Source organism: Miniopterus schreibersii (genome assembly GCF_964146895.1).
Source record: "Miniopterus schreibersii genome assembly, chromosome: 2".
NCBI classification, from domain to species: Eukaryota; Metazoa; Chordata; class Mammalia; order Chiroptera; family Miniopteridae; genus Miniopterus; species Miniopterus schreibersii.
Genome location: NC_138102.1, coordinates 168,768,580 through 168,796,151, shown reverse-complemented (window position 1 = coordinate 168,796,151; position 27,572 = coordinate 168,768,580). Strand labels below are relative to the sequence as shown.

Sequence of the window (27,572 nt, the reverse complement as noted above, 5' to 3'; positions counted from 1 at the left end):
CCACCAGAATGGATGCTCTTTAAGAACGAGCACTTTGCTTTGCTCACTGCTGTAATACCATGGTCTAAAACAGCAATTTTCATCTGGTGTGCTGTGGCACACTGATGAGCCACAAGAATTTTTAAAACATGCAATATCTGACCATTTATTCAGGGGCACTGACCTCTTTCCCATAGATTGTCAAATAAAAAATAAAGGACAACAGAAAACACAACAACAGCCATCTGGTATGAATGCCCTGTCTTGAACCATAAAAATATAGGTCATATAAAAGAGTTCCATCTTATTGGTTACATAGCATAATAAGGTTGTGTCTGATGGGTTAATTCTTGATGCCAGAAATCCTTTATACAAGTATAAGGCACCTGATTTTTAGAAAAGTCACACTGGAGCCAACAGGGTAAGTAATTATTATCACTGTTATTTTTTTTGGTAAATTAATCAAAATTATATTTACTTTTGTCAGATTGGCAAAAAATATAATACATTTTTTTGGTGTGTCATGGAATTTTTGTAATCAGTTTATGCATGCCATGAGATAAAAGGGTTGAAAATCGTTGGTCTAGAATAGTAAACACTCAAGAAATATTTTATACTTGTGTTAATGGTGTTATCTTTTAAGTTATATGTGAGGAAAATGAGAGTGAAAGAGGTTAAGTAACTTGCCCAAGGACATGAAGCCAATAATCCACAGTGATGTTCATTCATCTCACTAGAAGTTGGAAAGCCAGGGTTCTCCTCCCAATTCCTGCACTTACCAGCCAGTTGGCCTTGAGAAAATGATTTATCCACTCTGAATCTTGAATTTTATTTAGCCATAAAGCTTTTCAATTTTTTATAAAAGAGAGATAATATTATAGGTACAATTTTGAATCTTATCCTGCTTTGAAAAAACATAATACTATAATAAAAGCATGTACTCATGACCTTAAATCATCTCTGAAGTCTGTTTTGGGGAAGGGAATTTTTAAAAATTTTTATTAAATTTATTGGGGTAGAATTGGTTAATAACATTATATAAATTTCAGGTGTACAACTTTATAATATGACATCTGTATATCCTATTGTGTGTGAGGTCTTTTTTTAAAAAAAAAAAAAAACAACACAAAAAACTTTAATACTGCATAGCATCAATATGCCCTAATTTAATGAGCCATTCTTATGTTGGTCAGTAAGGATTATTTTAAAATTTTCCATGTATTTGATAATCCTTTGATAAATATTTCTATATTATCTTTGTTTAAATTTCTTAAGTCTCCTTAGAGTATTAACTTTTATAAGGGTTTCGATTTATTCTACCAAATTTTCCTCAGAAATACTATACCAATCTTTATGTCACAAATAATGAAAAAATGACCCTTCACAGAATCCTGGTCAATGCTGAATCATTACATGAAATGTCAAAATTAAAATCATTGTTTTGCAAAGATGTTTTCTAATTTGTTGTTGTTTGTTTTAGATCCTCCTTGCACCCCTATATAGAAGGGTTTTAGGGCCTCTGTGTCAGGAACCAGAAACAGAGACCAATATTTACATTTCTTATTATTTCACCACGTATTATTTTTATCAAGTATATTTAGCCACTGAAAACAACTTTCTTTATGACCCTTCACTTTTGTTGTGATATTAGCACTTTGGGAAATGCTACTTTAAACCAAACCATAATATGAAAGGATGTCATTGAGGGTTTTCCTCAATACCCTCTTCAGGTATCTTTTCTTCCCCAGAGGGGGCTCAGTCAATTTTCTAACATATCAGTCTGATTATACAAATCCCATGTCTCTTAAGGTCTTATCTTTGAAACACTTTCAACACTTCCAGCCTTCCTAGCTTTCCACTATTCTTACCTTTCTCTGAATGGATGAACTATATGAATTTATATCACTCTATTTGATTCTGGTAAACTGTCTTATGTTCATTTTATTCTAAATGATATATTCTAAGTAATAAGATATTTATTGGCAGACAAGACATCCCTTCCAATTTTGTCTACTTCCATGTTTTAAATTCCATCTAAATGCCAAATTTATTCTTCTGGCCCAGACTTTTCTGAGCTCTGGATCAAACTGCCTAAATGACCTCTTCACATGGATGTTTTATAAACATCTTGATTCAATATGTCCAAAACTAAACTCATGATCTTTCCTCTGACTGCCTCTCCTCTAGTCTTCCCCATCTTAGTAAATAAGATCACCACCTTCCAGCTGTTCAAACAGGATACCCATGTGTGGTTCTTACCCCTTCCCTAACCAAACCCAGTGAACTCTACCTGCTAAGTATCTTGAGTTGTATCTACTGCTACCTCCTTGTCTTAGCAGATATTGTCATCACTGATGTCCATGCACATGTCCATCCCCAATACTCCACACAGCAGCCAGAGCATTTCAAAATGCAAATCTGATCATGTGCGTCCCTGCTTTCAAAGTCCTTCAGTAACTTTCCATGGGTCTTAAGAAAAAAGCCAAATCCTTAGCCAGGCCTACAAAGCTCTGAACAATCTGTCTCTTCCTTGACCTTCACCCTCATCTGGAGCCACTCCCCTCAACAGCACACTCCGCATGCAGACATTCTTTCTTTACCTTGACCTACTAAGGAGCCAGGAGGCTGATAGCTAGGCAGTGAATGAAGAAAGATGCTAAGAAGGGGCAAGAAGTTGAAAGAGAGGTGGGTGTGATTACAAGGTTTCCCTGAAGGTGGGAAGGCCTCCATAAAAGCCCAAGATTGTAGAGGTTTTGACTCCAGAATGCCAGGCCAAGTGGTAACAGGTGATTGCCATGCAGAGAGGGGACTGGTTCTCTCTCCTGCAAGAGATCCTCAGAAATACTAGTGGTGGAATCAGCTCTCCAAGGAGAAGGAGGCCTGAGATTCAGGACTCTTATCTTACAGTGACATAGGGCAGAGATGACCGAGAACCCATAAGCCTTTGTATATAGTTTACTCAGAATTAAGGAGTAGCTGCACCATCCCTTTTCAAAAAGAACAGTTGATTTGATAGGTTCTTTCACATAAACAGTCTTGTTAATGTGGGTTGGGATGAGAGGCCTCGAATAGAGAAGGCAGTGGTCAAACAGGAGCTACAAGCATCTTTTCACATTTGCCTCTGTAACCAGAGATGAAAACCCTTGGAATAAAGTAAGTTTCCTGTTTCCAAAGGACTATACAGTATTCACAGGATGGCTTTACTTACCCAGCCCTATTGCTAAGCATAGGGCCACTTTAATCACGTGTTAACTGATCAGTAGATGCAATTTTGGACTTGTAGGGCAAATTCTAACTACAAGCAAATAAAGAAAATAAGGAAGTTTGAAATTATGTTCTTATCAATTCTGTTTAAAGAAAAGAATTAACTGAGGCCCAGAGAATAAAAGTTATAGGTCTCATAAACGTAGGGCACTTTAATTTACTGGCCAATTCCTTAAGATCTGCTCCTCCCTTGAAAGCCAATCCCTCATTTGAAATATGGGAAATTCAGGCAATGGCAGTACATGCTCAAAAATGTTAAACTGCTCCCTTTCAGCCATTTGATAACTGTTTAAAAAATGTGCACATCATTATCATACTCAAGGCCGTACACATTAGAATATAGATGTAGTAGTTTGGGGCCCTCCCTACGATTTGTAATTTTCCAAGATCTTCCTTTGGATATTCTTTGAAATCAATTAGCCTAAAAATGTACTTCTGACCCAAACAAAACTGCAGAAACAGGTTTCTTGAGCTAGATAGGCTTTCCAGAGATGATGCTGTCCAAGTTTCTGCCTCCTAGCCTGGTTATATCAGCCCAAGCTATATACCTACTGACAACCCATAAGTAGTTATTTCTTAAATTAAAAAAAGTTTTTTTTTTTAATGCCATGCTGAGATGAAGCTAAGCCCTGTGCTAGAGGCCAAAGACACAAAGTCAAATAAGACATTTGGGGGGGGGATATCAATTAATGGAAGACTTTCTCTTAAAAGGTATAGGGTGCTATAGTGGTGTAGTGGGTTGACTTGTGGCTCCCCAAATATGTCTAAGTCCTAATCCCTGGAACCTGTGAATTTGACTTTATTTGGAAAAAAGGTCTTTGCAGATGTAACTAAGGATCTTGAGACGATATCATCCTGGATTTAGTATGGGGGTCGAAATCCAATAACCAATATCCTCATAAAAGACAGGAGAGAAGAAGACACAGACACAAGAGAGGAAGCCATGTGAAGACAGGCAGAGAGTGAAGTTATGCTGCCACAAGCAAGGAGTGCCCGGAGCCACCAGAAGCTGAAAGAAGCAAGAAAGGATTCTTCCCTCAAGCCTTCAGAGGGAGTGTGGCCCTGCTGAAAGCTTTACTTTGTACTTCTGGCCTACAGAACCTTAAGAGAATATGACATCCAGTCTGTGGAAACTGGTTACAGCAGTCCTGGGAAATGAATGCAAGGGCCAACAGCTAAGTCTCCCTGAGAAGTGAGAGATGGCCTCCCTGTGGAGATGACATTAGCCCTGAGCTTTCCAGGATGAGAAGGAGTTTGCTAGATTAAAGGGGGAAAGCATATTCCAAGCAAAGAGACATGTATGTGTAAAGCGACTGAGACATGATTCAGCAAGATGTACTCAGAGAATTGCAAGTACTGTGGAAATGTTTGGGACAGAGGGAACAGGAGATGAAGTTGGAAGGGTGGGTCATGTAGGACCTTGTGGGTAAAACAGAAGCTTGAAGATAATTCCAAATACTTCAGGGAGCAAGAGAGGATTTTAAGCAAGGGAGTGTCATAATCAGATCTGCATTCTGGATGGATCCTTCGAAACAGCTGGAAGGGGACCTGACAAGGGGCAAGGAGCCCAGATAGGGGACACTGAAGGAGTCTAGGCAAGATGTGGTGAGTGGATAAAGAAGAAGGGTTAAATACAAGAGACATTAAGTAGTTAGACCCTGACAGACACTGGGTTCATTAGATGTGAGGGTGAGGGGAAGGGAGTTTCTGGCTTAGACAACTGAGTCTTTCAAAGTTGGTGTTACTCAATAAAACATATGCATTTATTCTTGTTTTGCTTTTTTACTACTTTTTTTAACCCAAGGACATAGATATTAGATAAATTTTAGTGTTTTAAGATCTCTTTGGGTTTCAAAGTACTTTAAACATTTCCTTCCCAAAAGCAAATGTTCAAGTCATGGTTCCCATTGGGGGAAACTTTGGCAGGTGGCTAAGGGGAATGCTAAATCCCCTCAACCCTGTGTGCCAACATTATAATCAGCATTGTGTAAACACATGAATTAAATGGCCAAGAGGGGTCAGCGCAAAGAGGGAAGGTTTTGGAGCTTCCTGGAAGAAAGATGGAAGATGACACATGGTAGGCTCTGGGGAATTGGGAACTCCTGGCTTGTTTACGGAACCATTGTTACCAAGTCCCCTATGGCGTGACTCACACTGGCAGCTCAACCCCCTCCAGACCTCAAGCTGTCAAACTCCTCTGCTGAATCCAGAACAAGGAAAACTCAGACTGACTCCATCTTCCCCTGACCACCATCCACATATAGGCTAAAAAAGCCTGGGGGAAGGGAGCAGCCCTAGTTCCACCCTTCCACCCAGGGCTCAACTGGCCCAAAGACACTAATCTCATTTTCTAGGGGATCCACCTCAGGCCCTCCTGTCTTCCAGCTCCCCACTTTTGCCAGAGAAAGGAGATAGAGGGAAAGATGCTAAAACTGGAAGGAACAAGACCTAATATCAGGGTCTGGCCCAGAGTCTGCTGACTTGGAACAACCTCCCTACTTCTGTTGGCCTGCCAAAGTTCTGGCCTATTTTTTTCACTTTCCCACACGTAGATTACCTGCCACTCTACCCGATCACTCTAGAATGACCTTCGTTTAAAGGCTCAAAGGACACAGATTCATTTTAGCCGAATTCACACTAGGCAGCAGTCTCCACTTATGTGTCCAAGTCTCCTGAGTCCAAAGGGAGGTCATAAAGGAGCCTCATATAAGAACTCACTCCACTTTCTGCCATGGATTAAACAAGGACCGAGATGGCAGAGAAGCTGGCTCCAGGAACTCCGGCCAGAGCTGAGGCCATGGCAGGCCGTACACCAGGCCGAGGAAACATCAGCCGAACCCCAGGTGTGACAAGTTTGGTGCTACTGCCAACTTTGTTTCCTGCCTGAAACTCCAGAGAGCTAGGAATAGCCCCAAACACCCCATTTATGAGATAAAGGCTGAAACATATGGAGAATGGGTTACAATATGGTGCCCGCCGTTGTCCATGAGTAGCAGTAACTACTGTCATTCCTTTGCCCCTCCACCTCTTTCTCTGTAGTCCGCTCCTCTTTTCTCTCCCTTCCCCCATCCTTCCTCTTCTTCCTTTTTGATAAGGTCCACTCATTTTAACTCTGGTTAAGAATTTACATTTTTAGAATTTCAAAGGTGCCTAGTTTAGAACCACACATAAACTACTTAGGAGCCACTCTCCTAAACTATATATGATTGAAGAAACAGAAAGGAGGAAAGCACAAAATGCATTCTAAATTCAAAGAACCCTATTAGATCAGTTTTGGGGCTAATACTGCATTTTCGTGATTCATCGTAAGGGTATGAAGGCGCACCCTGGGTATGACAGGGAGATAAAGTGACTATTGTTGGAGAGTTTGCAGTCAAATAAAAAATGGTACTAAAGTAAAGAACATCATATTCAAGTATTTATCAAGTGCTCTTCTGTGGATTAATAATATTTTCCATAGGTCAACACTGTTTGTGTATACATGTTGTAAAGCTGGGAGAGAAAAAAAAAATCAGCATCTGAACAAGAGATTGGCATTTCAACAAGAAAACCTTACCCTTTCTCGGAAGTTGGAGTGACCCTACTTGCCCTCTAAATTGTTTCCAGAAGTTTAAGTTATCAAAGGAAGTTTTATATGTTTTTGGTTGATTACTCACCAACCGGGACACATTTCGTCTTGGAGCTAAAACCATAGCTCACAATTTGTCTCACTGATTCCCCTGCCAAAACCTAGCCTTAGTTCAACTGATGAAATATCTTCATTGGAGAAGCACTCATGATCCATCCTTTGCCCTAGAATCATTTTTCCACATTAGTGATGGGGTCGGAAGACGCAGACAGTTTCAGGATTGGATACAAGTAACCCACCCATTCCCAGGATGTGATAAATGGCTCCCTGGCCAGAACTGGACCCCAGAGTCTAAAATAACAACCCACCTATGCTCCAGAACATCTGCTCTCCCCATCACACAGGCAAGAGGAACAAAGGCCTCCTGCTCTCCCAAAAGGGGAACCCAAGTCAATGACAGAGTTCCAGGACGTGAATTAGGTGACCTGACCCAGCTTTATTCACAGTGAACAACTGAGCAGCGGCAATTACACTAAAGCTCCTCTATATACCAGCCCCAAGTCCAGGGCTTTATCTATGTAGTTCTTTCACCAAGCACTAAAGCATGTGCCATTAAGAACCCAGTAACTGAAGATCTTGAGCTTCCAGTAATCTCTCCTACTAATATAACCCTCCTGAAATAACCCAAACTCTCCTCCTCCTCCTAAAATAATAAGTATGTTCATCATATGTTCAACCATAGGGTAAGGGAAAAAACCCCTATAATCCATTCATATGATGTATTAACCCAAATAAACCAAAATTCAGGGAAAAATTATAAATGTGCTCATCATATGTTAACTACAGGGTAAAGGCTAAGGAAACTATAATATAATCATAGGATGAAATATTATGCAACTATTGAAATGATGCTCACAAATGGTATTTAATAAGATTTGGGACTTCTTATATTCTAAGACTAAGTAAAAAATATCACGATACAGAATAAAATATGTGGCATAATTTTTTTTGGCCTTGTCACAATATACATTAAGAAGGGGGTTCATAGTAGTTTTCTGGGAGATAAAATAATGGATGATTTATTTCTTTTTTAAACTTTACTTCCCTTTTTAGATTTTCTACACTTAGCATGTACTACTTTTATATACTGAAAATAAAAGTTACTTATTTTGACAAACCCATGGCTTTAGGGGGCTGGAGATGAAGACACAGCAGAAGGATGTGCTAATCTGGAAGGCAGTCGTGCATCTCCAGAGTTATTGTGCTAATTGCTGACCCTCATCTTGACACTCTAAGCACTGAGGCTGAAAGGGCCCAGAGTGGTCTCTGGCTCCACCCAGGGCCCTGCAGTCCAACCGATCTGGCTGTGAGCAAGCTCTTTCATGACTCACTATAGGTCCCTGGGCTGGTCACTTCCCTTAAAATAATCCAGCTGGCAGGGAGCGTGCAGTGGTGTCGGGAGGATTCATTCATTCATGTTTATAGACAAGCTGAGATTCTTGGTTGGGAGTCGCTCCATGCTAAGGAGTGCAAATATTCAGCTGAGTATATTTCCAGGGCAAACTTCCTGCCACAAATTGTCTAAACTTAATTCAGATGCCCCAAATTCAGCATCAAATTTATGCAAGTTGGCTGGCAGAACATGCACCATTATACAGGGTGAGGCAAAAGTAGGTTTACAGTTGTTCATATGGAAAACAATACAATAATTAATGAGTAATAATGTAAGAGTAAACTCTGTGTTTTGTGTACTCACAACTATAAACCTACTGTTGTTCCACCCTGTAATAAAAACGAATTGAATGTCAAATGTCTACAGCCAACTGGACACCACTATGTCTGGCCTTCCTGAGGAATCATGAGGTTGGGTCCAACAGGGCAAGCATTGGTTAACCTCCAGGTGATTGGTAAGCAGGACTGCTTGGCTGTGGGTGGGTATTAAACCTTTCAAGGTTATGCATATCTCCACCACAGGGATATAAATGGTCCAAAGGGGCCATGAAAATCACAGGCCTACCAGCCCTAGGCCAAAATATGTGGCATCCGAGTGCTGGGAAAGCATGAGTGTTTCTGAAGACACAGCAGCAGCTCCCCAGATGAGGAAGTGACTTTGGACAGTCTGTGGGTGAAGAGCCATCCATGGAGCAAGCTGCCCCTTTGTAGAGGTGGCAACTTGTTTGACAATATTACTGGCTGCCTTCTCTTCTCTGTAACTTTCTCGCTCCACTACTGGGGTTTCCACCTCCGGAATAAATTTTGCACTTGAATCATTGGCTCAGGGTCTGCATCTGGGGGCACCTAACCTAAAGTAAGGAGCCTAGTTTTCTTTTCTTCCTAGGTCCTTATTCTTCGTGAAAGTTAAGAAAGTCATATCCTGGAAAAACACAGGGTCCACAGCAGGTGCTCTCGGTGAGAGGCCCTTGCTCACCAGCTGGAGCAGGGCTGAGCAGGCGTGGTAGGTGGAGACAGAGGTTCCTGCAGCCTCCTCTAGCGTGGGTAGTGATTGCTAGAAGGGCATAGTCTCAAGGCCTCTGCTCTCTCTGTCCACGAAAGAGCAATCCCACTCATTTTCTTTGAAAGCTCCTTTTGACTATCATGTCAAAAGAATCACAGGGAGCCAGACCACCTTGTGACCCTGGAGGAATTTTTTAAACCAACACTTTTGATTTTCTGGCACATGAAGGGAAGCGCACAAAGGAAACTGAAGGGCTGTGTGTGCTTCCAGCGAATTCTAGGGAAGTGAAATAATGACCTTGGCCCAGACAGCAAAAGACAAATTTAATTTACATGCTTCGGGCCGTATATGGAAAAATCATTTAGACGGAAAGAAGAAAAGTCCAAACTGCAAGTCAATAGTGGCAAACATCACACATCCCAGTGGTATGCGCTGGCCCCCATCAGCGACTCTGCTGCTCCAACATCCCCAGTCATTGCACATATTTGGGCCTTGCGCTTTCCATGGGGGTCTGCTCCGAAACGCCAGCCTGACTTTGACCAGCTTTTGCTGCACCCCGCAGCCTGGACCCCTGCAGCTCCTCCCCCACTGCGCTCTCATTTCACAGGCTGCCCGGCTCTCTCCAGCTTCTCCTCCACAGCCCAGGCCTCAGGCTTCTCCTTATTTGTAATGTCTTAATTTAGATGCAGGCCAGTAGAAATGTATACAATGAACAGAGGAGAAGGTCTTATTTTAGCCAGAATTTTTGATACTGAGAAGGGGCTGTCAGTTGAAGAGGGCCAGAGACCCCCTCTGACGCCTGGGCCACCCGAGCAGACTCTCCCAGGGATGAATAACTCACATGCTCCACGAAGGGAGATGTTTACAGACACATTCGATGCTCCTCTGGCATCCTCTCCATGAAGTCCAAGCCACCCTGGAGGCTACGTAACGCAAAGTCTTCTGGATAAGAAGTTGTTGGATTTAGTTTTAAATCCCCAGGTTTTAAAAGAATGTCCATAATCAAAAACCCTCAATGCCCTCCTAATGCTCGCACACACACACACAGATAAAGACAGAGAGAGTAAGAGAGATAGAAAAAGAGACAGAGAGGGACCTGGTCAGAGACAGAGACAGGAAGAATATGCTGGGGCAGATCAACTTTAAAGCCCAAGAGAGGAGTCAGTGTGGACCCAAGAGCAAGTGGAGAAGTGGCCAGTTCACCTGGCACTTCCCTAGCACACGCTTTGCCACAGACAGTCGCCACCTGCAAATAAACTCCTGCAACTTTGAAACTCACTACTCATCTCTGTCAGCCTTTCTGCTCTTGGCTGTCTACTCCATTCTTCAATGTCCAGAGACCTTGGGAATTTTTTTACTCAGCACTTCCCAAGCTTTCTCAGTTCACAGTGCCCTTCATGTGTCAGTAATTTTTACACAATGCCCCTAGGCTCAAAGAAATACTTAACAGTTCCATTTATTGAGTAGTTAAGTCCACATAGCTTAATAAATACTTATGTCCTAACAACTTAGTAGCCATTTGGGGGTGTTACACATAAATTGAAAGAAAAATAATATTTCATTTTATGCTTAACCCCAATTACTTACTAAAAGGATCTGTTTAGCTGTTGGACACTATCCAGCTTCTCTAACCATGGAGTCAGATTGGACATGACCACTCACGTCCTGTTCCACAATGATTTTGTGCAGAACTTGTGCTGCCTTCGCTGGAAACTCAGCCACTACTAAGAGATGATGGCACTGAAAGGCGTATTGTGAGATTTGACATTGACACTGTTAACATAGTAGTTCATGTGGTGTCTGACAGGTGTCAAGTATTGCTGGGCTTTCCTCAAAAATGTTTACAAACTCCACAACACTTCCGTGAGTTCACTGTGGCACTCTGGGGTGTCCTGGGGCATAGTTTAGGAAACATCATCTTCATATCTTAAGAAATTTGCTCAACATATTGAAACCATTTGTCCATGATTTTCTCTTGTGTGTGCATATGAATAAACTTATAAACAGAACACATACAAGTTCATATATGAATAAAAGTGCATATTGGAAGGGTACAAACCAAACTGGTAACTGTGGCTACTTCTAGAGAGACAAATAACATTGGGAGCAAACGAGGTCTAGGGACACATTCATTTGATCTAAAATATGGAATTTTTCTTGAAGAGAATGTTTTCATGTATAATTTATATAATTACAAACAACCCCCCCCACAATTTTAATGCACTTACACATAAAAAAACTTGAGAACACCACTTCAGATAGTGCTAAATTCTGTGCAAAGAGTCAGTCCCCAAACTCCAATGAAAAGAACTCACTTACTATAGCACTCAGCCTGGCTCCACGGGTACGCCAACAGGTGAGTGCTTCTCACTCCCTGCTCCTTTTTTAGGAAACTTCCTTCCTTTCTCACTTCCTACAACAGTGATTCCCAAGGGTGGTAGTCAGAATCACGGGTAGACTTTTCTACACTGAAACTCTCGCACCACCTCCTCAGAGTGTAACCTGCTCACACTCTACTCGAACCATCATTTGATGCTGTGGCAGAGGAGGCCACTGTCCCTTTGGTAGTCTGGAGCTGTTACCTGGAGGCTTCTGGCAAAGGCTATATTTCCCAGCCTGTCTTGAGTCTAGGTCGAGCCAGGTGACCATATCCCACCAATGAAAGAAGATGTGGAACCCTGAACTTCCAAATATAAGTCCTTAACTACTACTAAGAAGATGTCCCTTTTATTAACCAATGACACCCCAATAAATTCAATAAAATTTTTTAAATAAATAAATAAAATAAAGAAGACATTCCATCCTATAGTCAAACAAGACTGACCCCCACAATTCTTCAGAGAGAGAGAGAAGCCAAAGCTTGAAACTATATATCTTATCTTGAGATAAGATAAAATAAAATAAGTACACAAAATTGTCAGGGGGCAGACTTCAATAACAATTTTACTGCATTAATTGTGTTTCACCCAGGGAGCTACATTGTACAAAGTGACCTGTTTCGTTGTCCTCATTACCAAATACAAGAAATTCAAGGGGAGCAGGGATAAATGACTGAGCACCACAGGATGTCAGAGCTGACCAGCCCTCAGTCTATTAATCTGTATCAGCCTAAGGGACTGATTTGAGAACCAAGAGACCTGACTCCTCTGGAGCTTCCTTCAGCATGGGGCCGAGCCCGGGCCCTCCTCCTGCCAGACACTCCTCAGGTCTCACAGGGGCATAGGAGAGAACCAAGGCCCAGAATGACTCCAACAATTCAGCCCTTCATAGTGAGAGTCCATGAAACATCAAGGTTTGTATTTTTAAAGAGATGATTTCACAGATGAACACAGGCTCCAGGCTCACCTTAGTTTCTCACTACATGAATCTTGGACAAACTGCGTCTTTTTCTGTCCCCAGAGGTTCCCTTTGCCAATGAGGAAACTTCTTAATCCTTGCGAAGAGCCTGAGGGAATTACTTAGATTCTTTTTTTTTTTTTTTTTTTGTGGACCTTCCAAAGGCTATTAACTCATTTAGTGCCTTCAGAAGAGAGGCTGAGGGAACTTTACTCTGTTCCACAGAATATTCTGATAAATCACTGAGGGCCTCTGTGGAAAGCCTGGGCCATATCCCCTTGACCCAGGGTGAGAGCCCAGACGGACCCCCTCCATCCCTGCAGCCTGGGCCCCCATTCTCCCCTGTGCTTTCTGACAAGACAGTCCTGAGCTTCCTAGTGCTGTTGTCCCGGACTCCTGGTCAAAGGCCCTACAATTATGCATAATTTATTCCATATGTTTGTTTGTGCACCAGCGAGAGGCATCGGTTGTAAATGTTTCAATGCTTTAAGCTGAGATGAGTTTTCTTTTGAAATAATTGTCCCCAGGGTGGTGCACTGAACAGTAAATTAACACCCACTCATCCATGGGCCTCCTCTTGGCACATGTTCTAGCTTCAATGCTCCCCATAAAACATTCATTATATGCAGCACCGCAGGCAGAACCAGGCCATGATGGGAGAACAGGTGCCTGCATCCACACTGGATAAACATTTGGGTGACAACAAGTGCCATTAGGTAAACTCCTAGGACTTCTTAAATAGGATTTTGTTGTCCTTTCAGGGATATGTGTTATAGAAGAAGGTTCTTTTCAGGCTACCTTTGCTATTTCCCCCAGCTTCCTATGTGCTCTGTTCCTTGAACAAAAATATGTTTTTCCCTCTTCCTTGAAGCCTCCAGTTATCTGATCAGACCTTTGTCACTTCAGTGATACCATCATACACATGCTCTGTCTCTCTCACACACACACTAACACACACTCTCACACATGCTCACACCACCAGCACCCCCACCCCCACGCACACAAACATTCTCAACAACTCAGGTATGGTCTGAACAGCTGATCATTCATGCACTCATTCATTATGTCAGTGGTCAGCATTCTTAGGATTTTTGCCAAATTTTTATCACTCCTCAAAGCCAGGACCTGGCTTGAGTGACCTCTGCCTAGTAGGTCCTAAAGTTATGTTGGCTTATTATTATTATTATTTTTTAATCCTCACCTGAGGATATTTTTTCCATTGCTTTTTCAGAGAGAGTAGAAGGGAGAGAGAGAGAGAGAGAGAGAGAGATCAATGTGAGAGAGAAACGATTGGTGGCCTCCCATACTTGCCCCAACTGGGGCCGAGCCCAGAGATACGTGCCCTTCAGTCCACGGGCAGTCGCTCTAACCACTGAGCAAACCAGCTAGGGCTATGCTGGCTTATTGACTGAGGGTTTGTGCCAGCCTACTTGTTCTCAGATCCACTCCCTGCTGTTCCCTCCCTCTGCTCAGTGTTGCAGGGTACTGACTCCTGAAAAAATGGTATTTCCCAGAATAACTCATCAACTGAGTTTGGGTTAGATCTGGCCAATGGTGGGAATGGGGACACTCATGAAAGCCTGGAGAGCAGGAGGGGGACATTCAGGCTCTTTCTCCCCCACTCTCTGCTCTAGATGGCATGTCCGAGGTGGCTGCGCTTCCGGGAGGATTCCAGCACCCACTGCATGGCTCTAGCTTCTAGGTTCCTTCCAGTCCTCCAAGCGGTAGCACTCCCTGCTGTTGCTAATCTCTGGGTTGCCTCACCGTTCTGATTGCTTCAACTCCCCCAAGTCTAACACCTTTAGAATTAGTTCCTCACATTATTGTTCCTTTATTGAAGTACAAGGCATGCGCTCTGTTTTCTGACTACTCCCTACCTCAGTGATTTTCAACCATTGTCATCTCATGGCACACATAAACTAATTACTAAAATTCTGCAGCACGCCAAAAAATAGAATGTATTTTTTGCCAATTGGACAAAAAAATAGGTGTAATTCTGATTCATTCACAGATGACTGTTGTTGTGCTGGCTGTTACCTTTTTTTATTTGACAATCTAAGGGAAAAGAGGTCAGTGCCCCTGACTGAATAGTCAGGTAGTGCATATTTAAAAAATTCTAGTGGTACACAGTGTGCCACGGCACACCAGTTGAAAACAGCTGCCCTAACTCATACAAAGTTTACTGAAAGGAAAGGAGGCAGGAGTGGGAATTAGAAGGGACTGGGTGAAAGGACAAGAGGCCAAGATCAGGATGGCTCCCCAGCCCCGCTGTCTACAGCATCTCGCCATCTATATTCAATTAAGAGCTTTATCATTTTGTATGAACAGAGAAAAATCTTGCCCTTGAGGAAAACCTCAGAAAACCTCAAACATGCCCAGGACAGACTATTCCAGAAAAGATTCAAACTAACGTGTGTGTGTGGGGGGGGGGGGGGAGAAATGAGCCTAGTCTTTTATTAAAAGATCCAACTTGAGCACTGGCTGGGTAGCTCAGTTGGTTGGAGCATCGTCCCTCACACCGAAAGGTTGTGGGTTCGATTCCCAGTCGGGGCACATACCTAGGCTGCAAGTTCAATCCCCAGTGGGGGCACATACGGGAGGCAACCAATCGATGTTTCTCTCTCACTTTGGTGTTTCTTTCTCTCTCTCCCTCCTTTCCTCTCTCTCTAAAATCAATAAAAACATAACCTCGGGTAAGGATTAAAAAAAATAAGTTCCAGACTCTATATTCATCTTTGGAAACACAATACATATCGGTGTTTATATTCCAGAATTCTCCCTACTGTCTGTTGGACCTCTTGCTGTAAACTGAGCAAATTCTACTCACTGTTGTCCTCAGTGGAAACAGAGGATCACCCACCAAAAGTTACACAAACCACTAAAGAAAAAGTATGATAGTAAGTTGTTTCACATCCATCTTTCCAACAAATACCACAATCCTTCGTGCCTTTAGTATAAAGAAGAAAAACCAACCACAATTTTTCAGAAGTGTTTGAGGATCTCTCAAGGCAAAAGATTTGAAAGACAGAGGAGCACAGTGGTCAGGAGCATTGCTCCTGAGTCAGACCGGTGGGCTCCTCTTCTGACTTTGCTTCGTAGTCACATTAAGCAAGTTATTTATTTCTCTAAGCTGCAGTGTTCTCGTGCATAAGCTGTAGATAATGAAGTTTTGAGACTTAAATGAAATAAAACTTATAAAGCCTTGCACATAGTGAGCACCCCAGAAATATTACTTGTAGTTGTACCATTATTACCATTTTCACTATGCCCATACCCTTGGAAATCATAAAATAGATATAAGAATAGCCAAATTACCACCATCTAAGATAAGGAGACAGTCTATCCCCCAAAGCTATGGGCTAATAACCAATATCATCTCTCACATCAGCAAAAAAATTTAAAAAATAAAAATAAAATGCTCAGAACTACAGAGCCTATAGTCCCTGTGTATTCCCTAGAGGAAGGGACCTTTTCTAAATATCCCACATATGGTGGCACCCCCAGAGCCATGTCATACAGTGAGTATTGACCACAACTCTTCCCGTAGGCAAGAGCAGCATCCCTCCCATCAGGCAACACAATGCGCTCCTCCCTCCTTCATCCCCCATCTTTGGATAGATTTCCAACAAAAACAGAAGCATTTACAATATTAACAGAACTTAGGGAACACAGAAAGATGCTAACAATCGAATTCCAGGCCATTTTTATCTTACACTGCTCATTTGGGAAGGTCATCCCCGCAACACCCACTTCCCGGTACCCATGAGGCATTAGATGCTTTTTGAGCTTTGCATTCTCAACAGCGTAATGAAAATAGAGGTTGAATGCTAAAACATAAACATATGTATCATTCATAATACATTCAGATGATTTTCAATTATTCATGGTTCCTGAGAGTTACTTGACCTATCATGCATATATATCCAAGCAATGTTTATATTAGAACCACAGCCTCCATGTACGCAATTCTAGCTCCTTGGCATTCCCGTCTATGGAATTAAAATTAAATGAGTCAGTGGTCAATAAAAGTTACATGTGATTTCCATAAAATTATCTATTGTATATTTCTCTGGGGAGGAAAAACAAGGTTGCTTGGAGCTGTTGAAGCTGACAGGACACAGAAGGCTTGCTTTCAGATGAGGGTGGTGGTGATGATTAGTCTTTCCTAAGAATGAATTCATTATTTCCCTGAGTAATTGGTGGTCTTGGATTTAACTTTCTATCTAGGAAAAAAAATAACTTGAAGGGCCACCCTCTTTCTCTTTAAAGTCCTGTTTTCTTTAAAAAAAAAAAAAAAAAAGCTAGTGTTCTGGGCTCAAAAACAACACATTCTTCTGCTTTGATGCTTGAATAAATTTGCATGTTAACGTGAATGGTTTCAACTTAAAGAATGTAAAATTGAATAACATTTTAATTCAAATCCAAGATGGAGAAAAGATACATGCAAAAAACAACAGATTTTCAATCTTGTTGATTTTGTTTCAGGAACCAGATTAGAAAAGACATAAACACACGTGCACACACACACACACACTTGGTTTCAGAGAAGGGTGGCACTCAGAGGAGACAGGCACTGCTGAGGTGGAGCCCCCGCATCATACCCATCTCACACACACTGTGAGTGTTTACAGATCACAGCACAGATTCTGAAGCTCTGGTGCAAGATCTGAATGCCACCATAAAACTCAGAAATCTGACTCCGAAGCCATGTTCACCATCACATCCCTACTTTTGGAGACCCCCCTGGGTAAGATGAATGTAAGGAACTTTATATGCACAACTCAAGCAAGTTTGCCTCTGCTGGCCCTAAGAGCCATATCCTGCTTCATCCCTTGATTTCTCCACTGCACGTGAAAGGCAGTATTCAAAGTGGTTAATGTACAGACTGTCGGTGATGAAACCTGGGTTGGAATTGCAGATCCACCCACCATTTATTTTCTCAGTGACCTCTGGCAAATGACTTAATCTGTGGACATAATTTTTTTCATCAGTGTTCATTTACATAACCATAGTACCAGCCTCATAAGTTTATTGTGGCAATTAAATAATATAAGGCACTTAGAACAGTGCCTAACCTAGAGCAAGCATTCGATAAAGGTTGGCCGTCATTGTGCTGGTTGGTATGGTGGTGGTGGTTATTATTATTAGATATTTAGATGATGGAGACCAGAGGAACTGGGCCTGACAATTGTTTCTTTCTTCTCCAACCTGCTGTCTGATATTGTCCAGATACCACCCAGGAAAGAGAGACAAATCAAGTCAGGGCAAAAGCCTACTACCCATGAGCTCTCACTGCAGGCCAATCAGAGATGGCATGCTCTCATTCCATCCTGTCTTGCCCCTGTCAGCCCCTTTTAACAGCCCAGTCTCTGTCCATGAAGGAGTTCCAAATGAAATGACAACAGGATCTTGAGAAATAAAGAAGACAGCGAGCAACAAGCACCAGCATCTTACCTCATCCTCACACTCGGTTGTGTTGGTCCCCAATTTCTGGACAGCTGACTCATCACTCTTATTTAACACTTTTTCTCGAACTTTGGCTTCATACTCAGGCCGGGAATGTTCCTAAAACCCAAGAGTCAAAGAGTGGTTAGTAAACGAGCAGAAGAGCGACATTGGCCTGTGGGCTATAACCAGACACCACAAGTACAGTAAAGTCAGGACTTAGGATCGGATTCTATTGGACATGAGCTGCCACACCACATACAATCACGAGGAGTCTAGACCAGGAACACAATGTGGAAGAGATAGGGGACAAACAGCACTTGTTACCACACTGAAAACCAAACCTGGGCACGTTCCTGAGGATGGCGCCAGTGTTAAGAAAGGAGAAAGGAAATGTTAACTTGGCAGCTGATACAAAGAGAAGGGACATGCTTTGCATAGCAGTTTGACCAAAGACAGAGGGAAGCATCTGTTCATCCCACCAACTATCTACATACCTCAGACTTTAAGTTTCAATGAGCCAGATCCCAGCTGGAGAAACAGATGTGCCCCACAGCTGGGAGTTAGGGCAACAACAAAACTTCCTCCCTGCTCCACTATTCTACAAGCTAAAATGGCAACTAATAAAAATCAAAGTTAAAAGTGGCCATAGGGAATCTTAAAACTCACTTGCCTGGACCTATTTCCTGTGCAGCCTAAGTGATTAACTCATTGGCAAGTACACCAGTGCTCAGGAGACACCACTGCGCCATTCAGCAATACAAACGCTAAGAGTGACTCACCAGGCATGGGAAAGCACACCTAACTAATCAAGAAGATCTGGTCAAATCAAGGCAGATGGTGGAGCAAGAAGACGAATGACTTACTTCAAGGAGAATTTAACAGTGTACACCTGGCCTCACTGGCAGGTCTTCTCCACAGCATCCAAGGACGAATAACTATAGGTGTGAGGACTTCATGTTCCTGCATCACTTACCAATAACTCCTAGGCAGGGATTATAACACTATCGGCGATTCCAGAAGCCAACAAGCTAGGCTCCTGGCCTGTCTTTAGCTTTCCCAAGACATGCCATGATGTTGGAGAGGAGAAACCATGCTTGTGACTAATAAACATAACCAATACAACAGGAGATGATGCTAGGTGTTTTTAAGGCCCACTATCATCAACCAATCTCTGAGGAACAACCAAACCCAAGAGTCACCCTGGGTCAGTGCAGCTCCTGCCTAAGAGGCCTCCCTGTGGAACCAGCTGGACATCATCAAGAGACTCACTGAAAAACTTCTTTGGGTCCTGTTTGTGCTTGTTGAAGGAAGACCTACCAGACCTCAAGAGTCTTTTGCTCAAAAGTGGGGCAATCTTCAGCTCAGTGGGCCTCTCTTGTCCAATTAACTTCTGCCAGTCAGGCCCTAGGTGCTCCTGGGAACTCTTAGCTTGTGTGGCTTCATCTGAAAACTCCATCCTCTCTGAAGACAGAACCCATATGTATATTCTCTCATTTGTCATGTAATCCATGATGCTGTTAGTCTCAGGGCATATGCCTAATGCAAAGGACTGGATAGAGTGAGCATATGCACTTAGTACATTACCATGCCCATGTGCTCAAAGGCAAGCTGACTAATTTGAGCACTAAGGAGAATAAATCATGTCACACCACACAAGGGGAGCCACATAGGCTCAAGAATAAGACTAAATTGGGGATTTCACTTGCTTGGCCATAAAACATCAGGGCCACAAAGTCAGAGGTCCTGTGCCCAAGGCAAGGTACGTCAATTAGTGTAGAAGAGTGTGGAAAAGGCCTGCTCTTCACGCAGTCACCATATGGCTTGTGGCCATCCTTAGCAAATGGGTACTTAGGCACTTGGAAGTGCCTCCTGGTCCTTCTAGACTCTGTCCCCAGCACCACATCCACAATGTCCACAATACTGGGAATACCTATTTGATATTGACATTTGCTCTTCAGTCAATGGCAGCATGTGGGAATAGATAATTGTGAGCAACCATGTCACACTGCTCCTTGCCAACTCACCAACATCAAGACTGGAGCCCTAGTTCTCAAAAGAGCCTGGCGGGAAGGCTGATTTGTTCCATCCTTTAAATTTAGGGAAAAGCAAAAGTAGGTTTACAGTTGTTCATATGGAAAATAATACAATAATTAATAAATAATAATACAAGAATAAACTTTCTCATACTCACAACTGTAAACCTACTTTTGCCCAACTCTATATCATCTGTCCATAAAATTAGATTCTTGAAGAACCTACCCTTTACCCTTAGCTCATGCTCCAGTTTCACATGGGGTACTTACACTGTAAAGGTCTAATGGTTTTCTTCTTCCATAGGCATCAAAGACAACCAGCATCTGGCACCCATGCCTCTCCCTTGGCCCTCAGTAGGCTCACAGAGGCATTCTGACATTTCTTGCTCTGGGAGCAATTCCTATTCTCTAGATTTATGCTCACTAGAACCAATGACATGGGATCTAGAAGTATGTTGAGTGAAATCTCAAGGCTACCACAAGGCTTACCTTTTGTGCCATCTCTTTTCCCAGAGAGGGATGCTGGGACATGTGGCTACCCACCAGGCCCAATGTCTTACAGCTCTAGAAAGGGAACTTGAATTTTTGGTCTCAGTGCATATCAACGATGGCTTAGCCCATGAAGTGAAGCTAGAAGAGCTGCCACAGTGAGACCAGGCCAGTAACTGGCTGATGTGACATTACACATAAGTGGTTATCCCACTCAATACTGTCTATTTGCAGGGTCAAAGCAAAGCAAGGACCCAGAGAAACATGCAAAAGAACTCACTTCTTCCTCTTCTATGCCAGTTAGGTCCCAGAAGTAGCCCAGTCGCATCTGTAATCTCTTCCAGTTTTCGAGAAACATGGTAGCTTAAAAGGAAAGAAAAAATTCTCATAATTTTGAAGAGTGGATTTTGAGTACTCTGAGTTCACCAGAGTGGCAGAGAATAAACTTATAGATTTCAAATTTAGGAGCTCTCTTTAAAGCTTTATTTCCCTCTTCCTACTTCTATCTGGGAATGCTCTAATTAAATATTCCACATCCTTAGGAGCTGTGTAGATACATTTAAAGGGACACACACATACCTTTCCCCACTTCTAGCTTATGAAAAGAGGGTGAGAATTGATCTCAAGAAGTGAGGAAGGATGGCAGAATGAAGAAAATGAGAATGAAAGAGTTTGTAGTCTTTTTTTTACACACCTCATTGTGCCTATCATACATTCTTTCTTCCTGTACCTTCCTCAACACTCTCACTTTTTCCGTCCTCTTTTTTTCTGTCCCTAGCACCACTTTCCTTCTGTGGGCCTTAATGATCACATTCTGAGGTTATGTAACAGTCTCCTAATAGTTCTACCTGACTCCAGAGTCTCAGCCTTCCAACCCGTCTTGCATGCAGCTGATAGACTAGTCTCTCGTAAATGGTATTCATTCATTCATCCATTTCTTAGCCAACATTTGTTGAATGCCTGCCATATGTACACATCCGTCAGTCTGCCTGCTCCAACCACAGCTTCTTGAAGGGCCAGCCCAACATGCTGCAGAAAGACCAACACCCTCTACTCTACAGACATGGTTTATGATACCAGGATTGAGCATCTGATCTAAAGTCTGCCAATGGACCAGATGCTCTCTTTGGAAAACTGCAACCGAGAGACACAAAGAGAAGCAGAGAAGGCAGAAACCAAGCAGCACCTCAAAGAAGGAGAAAGGGCTGTGGTTTCTGATAACAACTCCCAACTCCAGCTCCAGTTCCCCAGTGGCCTGCCTATATTTCCTCCATCTGTGAGCTTGCTTCTTGCCTTCTTACAGAAGAACTCCTGTTACATGAGCAAACTTGAACGAATTTTTTTAATCCTGAAAAAAGAACTGCAAACTAAGGCCTGACTAAGGTATCTGCAAACACAAAACACTATTCTAGGCATCACGCAGATGAAATAACTCTGATGTGGATTTTGCCCTCAAGGTGTTTACAGTCTATGCGGAGAGGCTGCAAATTCCTACAATACAAGGCACAGAGGGACGAGGCCTTAAAAAGGATACCGATGAAAAGCTGTGGACATGCAGGAGAGGGAGTGCTAGCTGCCAGAGAAGGCATCTGAGCTGAGTCTTGATGAACGATAGCATTCAGGCAGTGAAAAAGGGGTGGAGAGAGGAAGGCTGCCAATATCTGCCCCCTCACCCCAGCTGCTGAAATATTCAATGGCTTTTTATGACCTAAGTTCCGTCTGAATATTGGAACCCTGTATATCTGACCAGACCCATCTGTCTAAATCTATTCCCACCATTTCTCCACATACACCTTACACCTGCATTGCTGCTGGCGCTGTCTCCTCTCTGTCCTCTTCATTCCCAACCTATGCAAACTATTCCTCTCTCCTATGTTACCTGCCAATGTCTACCCTCATCCCTTCCTGACCAGCTCAAGTCCCACTTCTTCCATAAGCTCAGGCTCAAGGGCGTCCTCTCCTCCACACTCCTACTGCCCTTAGGGTCTGCTGCCCTGTAAAGGGAAGCGATATGACCCTCCCTGAAGCCTCCCCTACACCTCTACACCACATCCAATAAAAGTCTGGGTGCCCTTCATTGCCACTGTGCTGGACTGTTGGCCGCCATGCAGGTCTGCAGTGCATTAACAGATCTGTAAACTCTTTCTTGGCTCCTAGCTGCCTCTGTTTACCTCGGGCACAGCACAGAACTGAGCATAACAAACACCACGGACTGGTTAAATATGCAATTACTTAAAGCTTCATTTGTTTTACTTGGTGTAACATGACAGTGCACTGATCTATATGTTTTCTCCTAGGATTTGAGGCTTTTTTGTGTAAGTACATCCTGACCTCCCAACACTGGCATTGCCCCAGGGGATTCAATGAGACCAAGAGGGATGCCACTCCTCTTCCCACGCTCTTCTCAGTGCCTGAGGAGAGGTCTGCACACAGTAGGGCTCAGAGTGCTTCTGACAGCAAGGTCCAGACAGAAGTCAGACTGTAGGAATGGACAAGAGGGGCAAAAGAGTCACTGAAAGAGGAGCCATGAGGACAAGGGAGGGCCATAATAACAATGAAGAGCTGCTCACAATTCCTGCTACATATTATGTGCCAGGCACTGTGCTAAGTGCTTTGCACACATAGCTCATTCATTTGTACTGGAATACTATGGGATAGGTATTACTCCACCCATTTTACAGATGAGGACAATGATGCTCCAAGGTTAAGTACTGTGCCCCAGGTTACATGGCACCTTGATTAAGAGTATTGACTTTAGTGACACAGTGCTAGATTTGCATTGGCTTGCTATGGGAGCCACAGCTGGAAGGGGCAGGATTGAGACACACATCAGGCAGTCCCCAAAGTCAAAAAAGGGTTTAGAAACCCTGTCCCTTTACTTTTCTTTTTAATAGAGTTTCACTCTTTCCACAGTTCCCTGGAGTCTGAGGCGAGAACAGAAGAGGGGCTGGGGCTGAAGACTCCAATTGACCCAGGTCTTCCTGACTAGTGCGCTCTATGCACCCTGTCTCAGCACCCCCTCTCCTACTCCACAATAGCCTGAGTCTCTTTCTGTGGAGAACCACTTTGTCTTCCCAGCCTTATTCCTGGCAGGCCTGGGCCCTGGCCCAGGCCCACCCAGCGAAGCACTGCTGATCATAATAATCATGGTAACGAGAGGCATTACTATTATTTTTAATTGTAATATGTAGGCAATCATGCCCAGGGGCTCTTGGCTGCTGTAACCAAATATACAACCACATAAAACACAGCAAGGCTGTTAAAAAAAAACAAAAAACAACCAAGCCCTACCTTTTGCCAGGAAGCTCTGACACAATCTCACCCTTTTGCATTCCCTACACTGCTTTCTGAGAGGAAGAGAGGAGCCAGGGATGCGGGTAGTAAATCATTGAGAATCTCAGGAGGGGTGAGAGGTATCTGTTCATTACAGCTATCAAGAAAGAAGAGGCAGTTGTTGGGGCTTGAAAGTAGGCAAGTAAAATTGAAAACCAAGTTTCTCTACAACAAGGAATTATGCAGCTCATCAAAGTTCTTAAGGATCATGGACCCAGCGTTACTAAGCTTCAGCTATTCAATCATTGTAATATCTGTAAGATCAATTAATTGCACTAGGGTTGCAATATATCAAAAACTCAATGCATATTCTGAGTTCCAAGTCAGTTCAAGTGGATTTTGGAGTAGTTACAAGATGCCTTTGCTTGGCGAGGAGACAGAGCTGCCTCTGACTTCCCAGGTAACAAAACTTCAACTTCAGTTTTTTTACTGCCCCTTCCTGTGAACATTTCCAGACTATGTGGTCACAAGTGTCATTGCTTCCTGCTCCCTGCCCCCATTCTCATGAGCTCACCATCGCCCTTGTGCCTGGGAAGCAGCTGTTCTCCCTGAGAGCAGAGTGTCCCTGGAAATTGTCTTTGGTGGCCTAAGAACATGGGAACCTTCCCAGCCTGGTTCTATCTCCACCCAAGTAGAGGTCCCTCCAGGGAATGGAGGACAGTTGCTCCCAGCACTGCTGAGAACAGACCTCTCCTTGTCTCCTTGCACTTTCAGGGGTGTGACTCACAGCCCCATCCTGGCAGGTCCTCCAGGCCCCATGGAGTCAATGATAAATCAAACAGCCTCTGCAGCAGCATCATGGCCCTGCTGGTCTGTGACCCAATGGGAAAGCTAAGGGCTTGCATGTCCATGATGAGTAAAAAGCAGGTGGCTACTCAAGATGGGCTGAAGCATGTTGACTTGGTCCCTGTTTTAATACGCATCGGTGTGCCTTCTTGGAAATGCTCGGTTACCACAAGGTTGTTATTCCAGGTTATCCCAGTTTGTAAAAATAGATATGTGTGTGTGTGTGTGTGTGTGTGTGTGTGTGTGTGTGTGTGTGTTCAGATGGATATGACCTAGAGAAAGCTTATTACCCTGATACTCTGAGATGGGAGGGGCAGAAGGGAGGAGAAAGACAATGAGGGAACTCTTTGTTCTTTCTTTCACAAATCCCTTCACGGAGTGGGAATACTGAAAACAGCACTGTGATGTTAAGTAAAATCTCTACAGTCTACACTCATGCTCTCCTAGAAATTACACTAAACCTGGAATCAAGAGACCAGGTTTAGGCCTGCCTTTACCACCAGCTAACTCTGTGACTATGGCCATTATCCCACCATGCTGAGTGTAATTTTGGGTGATAGCTATGACTTTACATGTCTTAGTAGATGTTCCTGGAGGTTCATTATGGATGTGCTAGGGGTTTTCAAATATGCATTGGTTCAAATTCTGATTAAATCATACATGAGACTAATACAAGGTTAACATTACTGTATCTTTATATATATATAAAGATAAATATATCCATGAGAATATCCCTAGTTTTATTCACATATATGAGTAAAAGAGAGAAACCTGTCATCCCTAAAATACTTCTTGAGATACAAGGACTAAATGCTAAAGGAAGTAAACTGAAGGATATGGCCATTAGTGAAATGGTCACTGTGCCCATTTCAAGGTACCACTCACATAAGCAAGCCTCATGATAACCACTTACCCCACAGAGCCATGAAGATGGAGAAGAAGACGGTGGCAGGGTTGTCAAATAGGTGGCTGGCCCGTGCTGTACCACAGGCTGAGCTGAGGTTCCAGTAATCACAGGACTTGTCACACAGGGGACACATAGTGAAGGCATTCTGCTGGTCACACATCTCTTTGCTGCAGTAGACAGAGGCTACTGGGTCAGGTAGAGCTCACACAAGACCCACCCCAAACAAACCACCTCCAACACATCTTCTGAATCCATGGCTGAGCTTATCAACTCCATACAGGAGGTGTGTTAAAGAAGGTGGGATTGGATTGTTCACCTTGCAAGTGTTATTCTTGTATTTTGTCCAAAAACTGGATGAGCCAACTTTTGAGGTATGGAGTCCCTGCCATTAGAAGCATCCCAAAAGAAAGTTAGTGACCATCTATCAAAGATATTGTACACTGAATGATGCCTTATAAAGCCCCCTTCAAAATGTGTGGAGTGTATGAAGCTGGTGGGAAGCACCAGCAGTTATAAATGAATCACCCTCCTGAAGTTAGATTTCACCATCATTCAAGCATAGGCTGTCTTCTCAAACCCACGGTCTGTCTCATAAATGCATAAAAATTGTCACAAGGAGAAACAAACATGAGCGGCTGTGTTGGCCTGACCAACATAGGCCCTTGCTCCTGGAAGGAGCATGCGAAGAAGAATGGAGTCAGAGCTGGACTGGAAGACCTTTTCTAAGTACATCAGCTGCAAGACCATTTGTAGAATGGGGATTAAGAAGCTCAACCTAATAAAAATGATCATGACCACAAAATGGGATTAGGGAAAATAAAAGAATGAGGTAAATTCTTCCAAAGTCTAGATTCCATGAGCTTCGAGAGAGAAGCATGAGTCAAAGAACCATCATCTATGGTCTAACAGGTTCTCAGGGCATTTCTATTTATTAGACTAATGAATATATTTGAAATTCCATTCATTCATTATGTGATTAGCTGGATCCAATAAACTTAGGCTCATATGAGTGCTTGTAAATAAGAAACAAGGAACAACCAGTCCTAACTGGCTTCCCAATGTCTCTCCACACCACATATTGGTAGGAAAATGAATGAACGTATCATTCTGGTGTGCAATATTCCTCCTGGGGAATGGGTGGATGATTAGGCTCATGGTTTGGGGAAAAGGGTGGAGAACTCAAGATTTCATGAAAATGAAGCATTGGCTGTTCTTGCAGAGCATCTAGAGACACAGTGATGGGGAGGCAGGGGATCCTACGCTGGAAACTGCTGCTGTGTTTTCTCTGGAAAGAGGCAGCAGAGGGTGCTATGAGCATGGCTGGCTAGTGGGAGGCCACTGCCAGTGAGCAAGCTGGTACCCTGTGTGCTAAACAAGTGCTTGGATTCAACCCAGAAGTCAAAGGGATGCCTGGATCTAGTTTTCCTTCATTAAGAAGTTGAAGGGTTTTACTAAGGGCTCTCACTGTCTGTCAAGCCCCAGATTTCAGGCCCGGTTTTAATGAGCTATTAAGTCCACCACAGGAAAAGGCCCCTGTGTGGGAGAATGGAAACTCCAGGTGTCCTAGGATAAATCTTGGTTCCTCCACTGACTCGCTGCTAAGCTCTCCATTGGCAAGTGTCAATAGCAGTGACTCATGCGCATCGACAATATTAAAGAGCAACATTTTATTAATAAGCTCAGCCGTGCTAGTTTCACCTGGGCATGTTCTTACTGTTCACTGGAGAGCAAGGTTTATTTCAAGTCTCCTGAGTCAGATAAGTGTTCGCTGCAGAGTTGAGAAGGAGTTGAGGCTTTCAGAGAGGAGAGGGCCCTCTTGGAAAACAAATTCACACCAAAAATTGTTGGTCTGTATAAATTCTAGTAAAATGTGGTGCTTTGAAGCCGAGTCTGAGAACATCTGAGTAGGGACTTTGTTCTTCAGGGGCTTTTATACATAGATTGGGGGAAGGAATGATCCTAGTCAACCCTAAT

General features: G+C 43.1%; 1 protein-coding gene across 1 annotated transcript in view; it reads right to left on the bottom strand.

Annotated features, from left to right (window-relative positions):
• Positions 1–27,572, bottom strand: part of ANO2 (anoctamin 2) — a gene marked incomplete at its 5' end in the record, with an annotated part of 267,613 nt that overhangs the window by 110,427 nt on the left and 129,614 nt on the right. Inside the window, 3 exons of the mRNA XM_081127869.1 lie at positions 18,057–18,167; positions 20,853–20,935; positions 25,605–25,765. Coding sequence (XP_080983995.1) covers positions 18,057–18,167; positions 20,853–20,935; positions 25,605–25,765 — 355 coding nt within the window. The remainder of the gene's footprint in view (positions 1–18,056; positions 18,168–20,852; positions 20,936–25,604; positions 25,766–27,572) is intronic.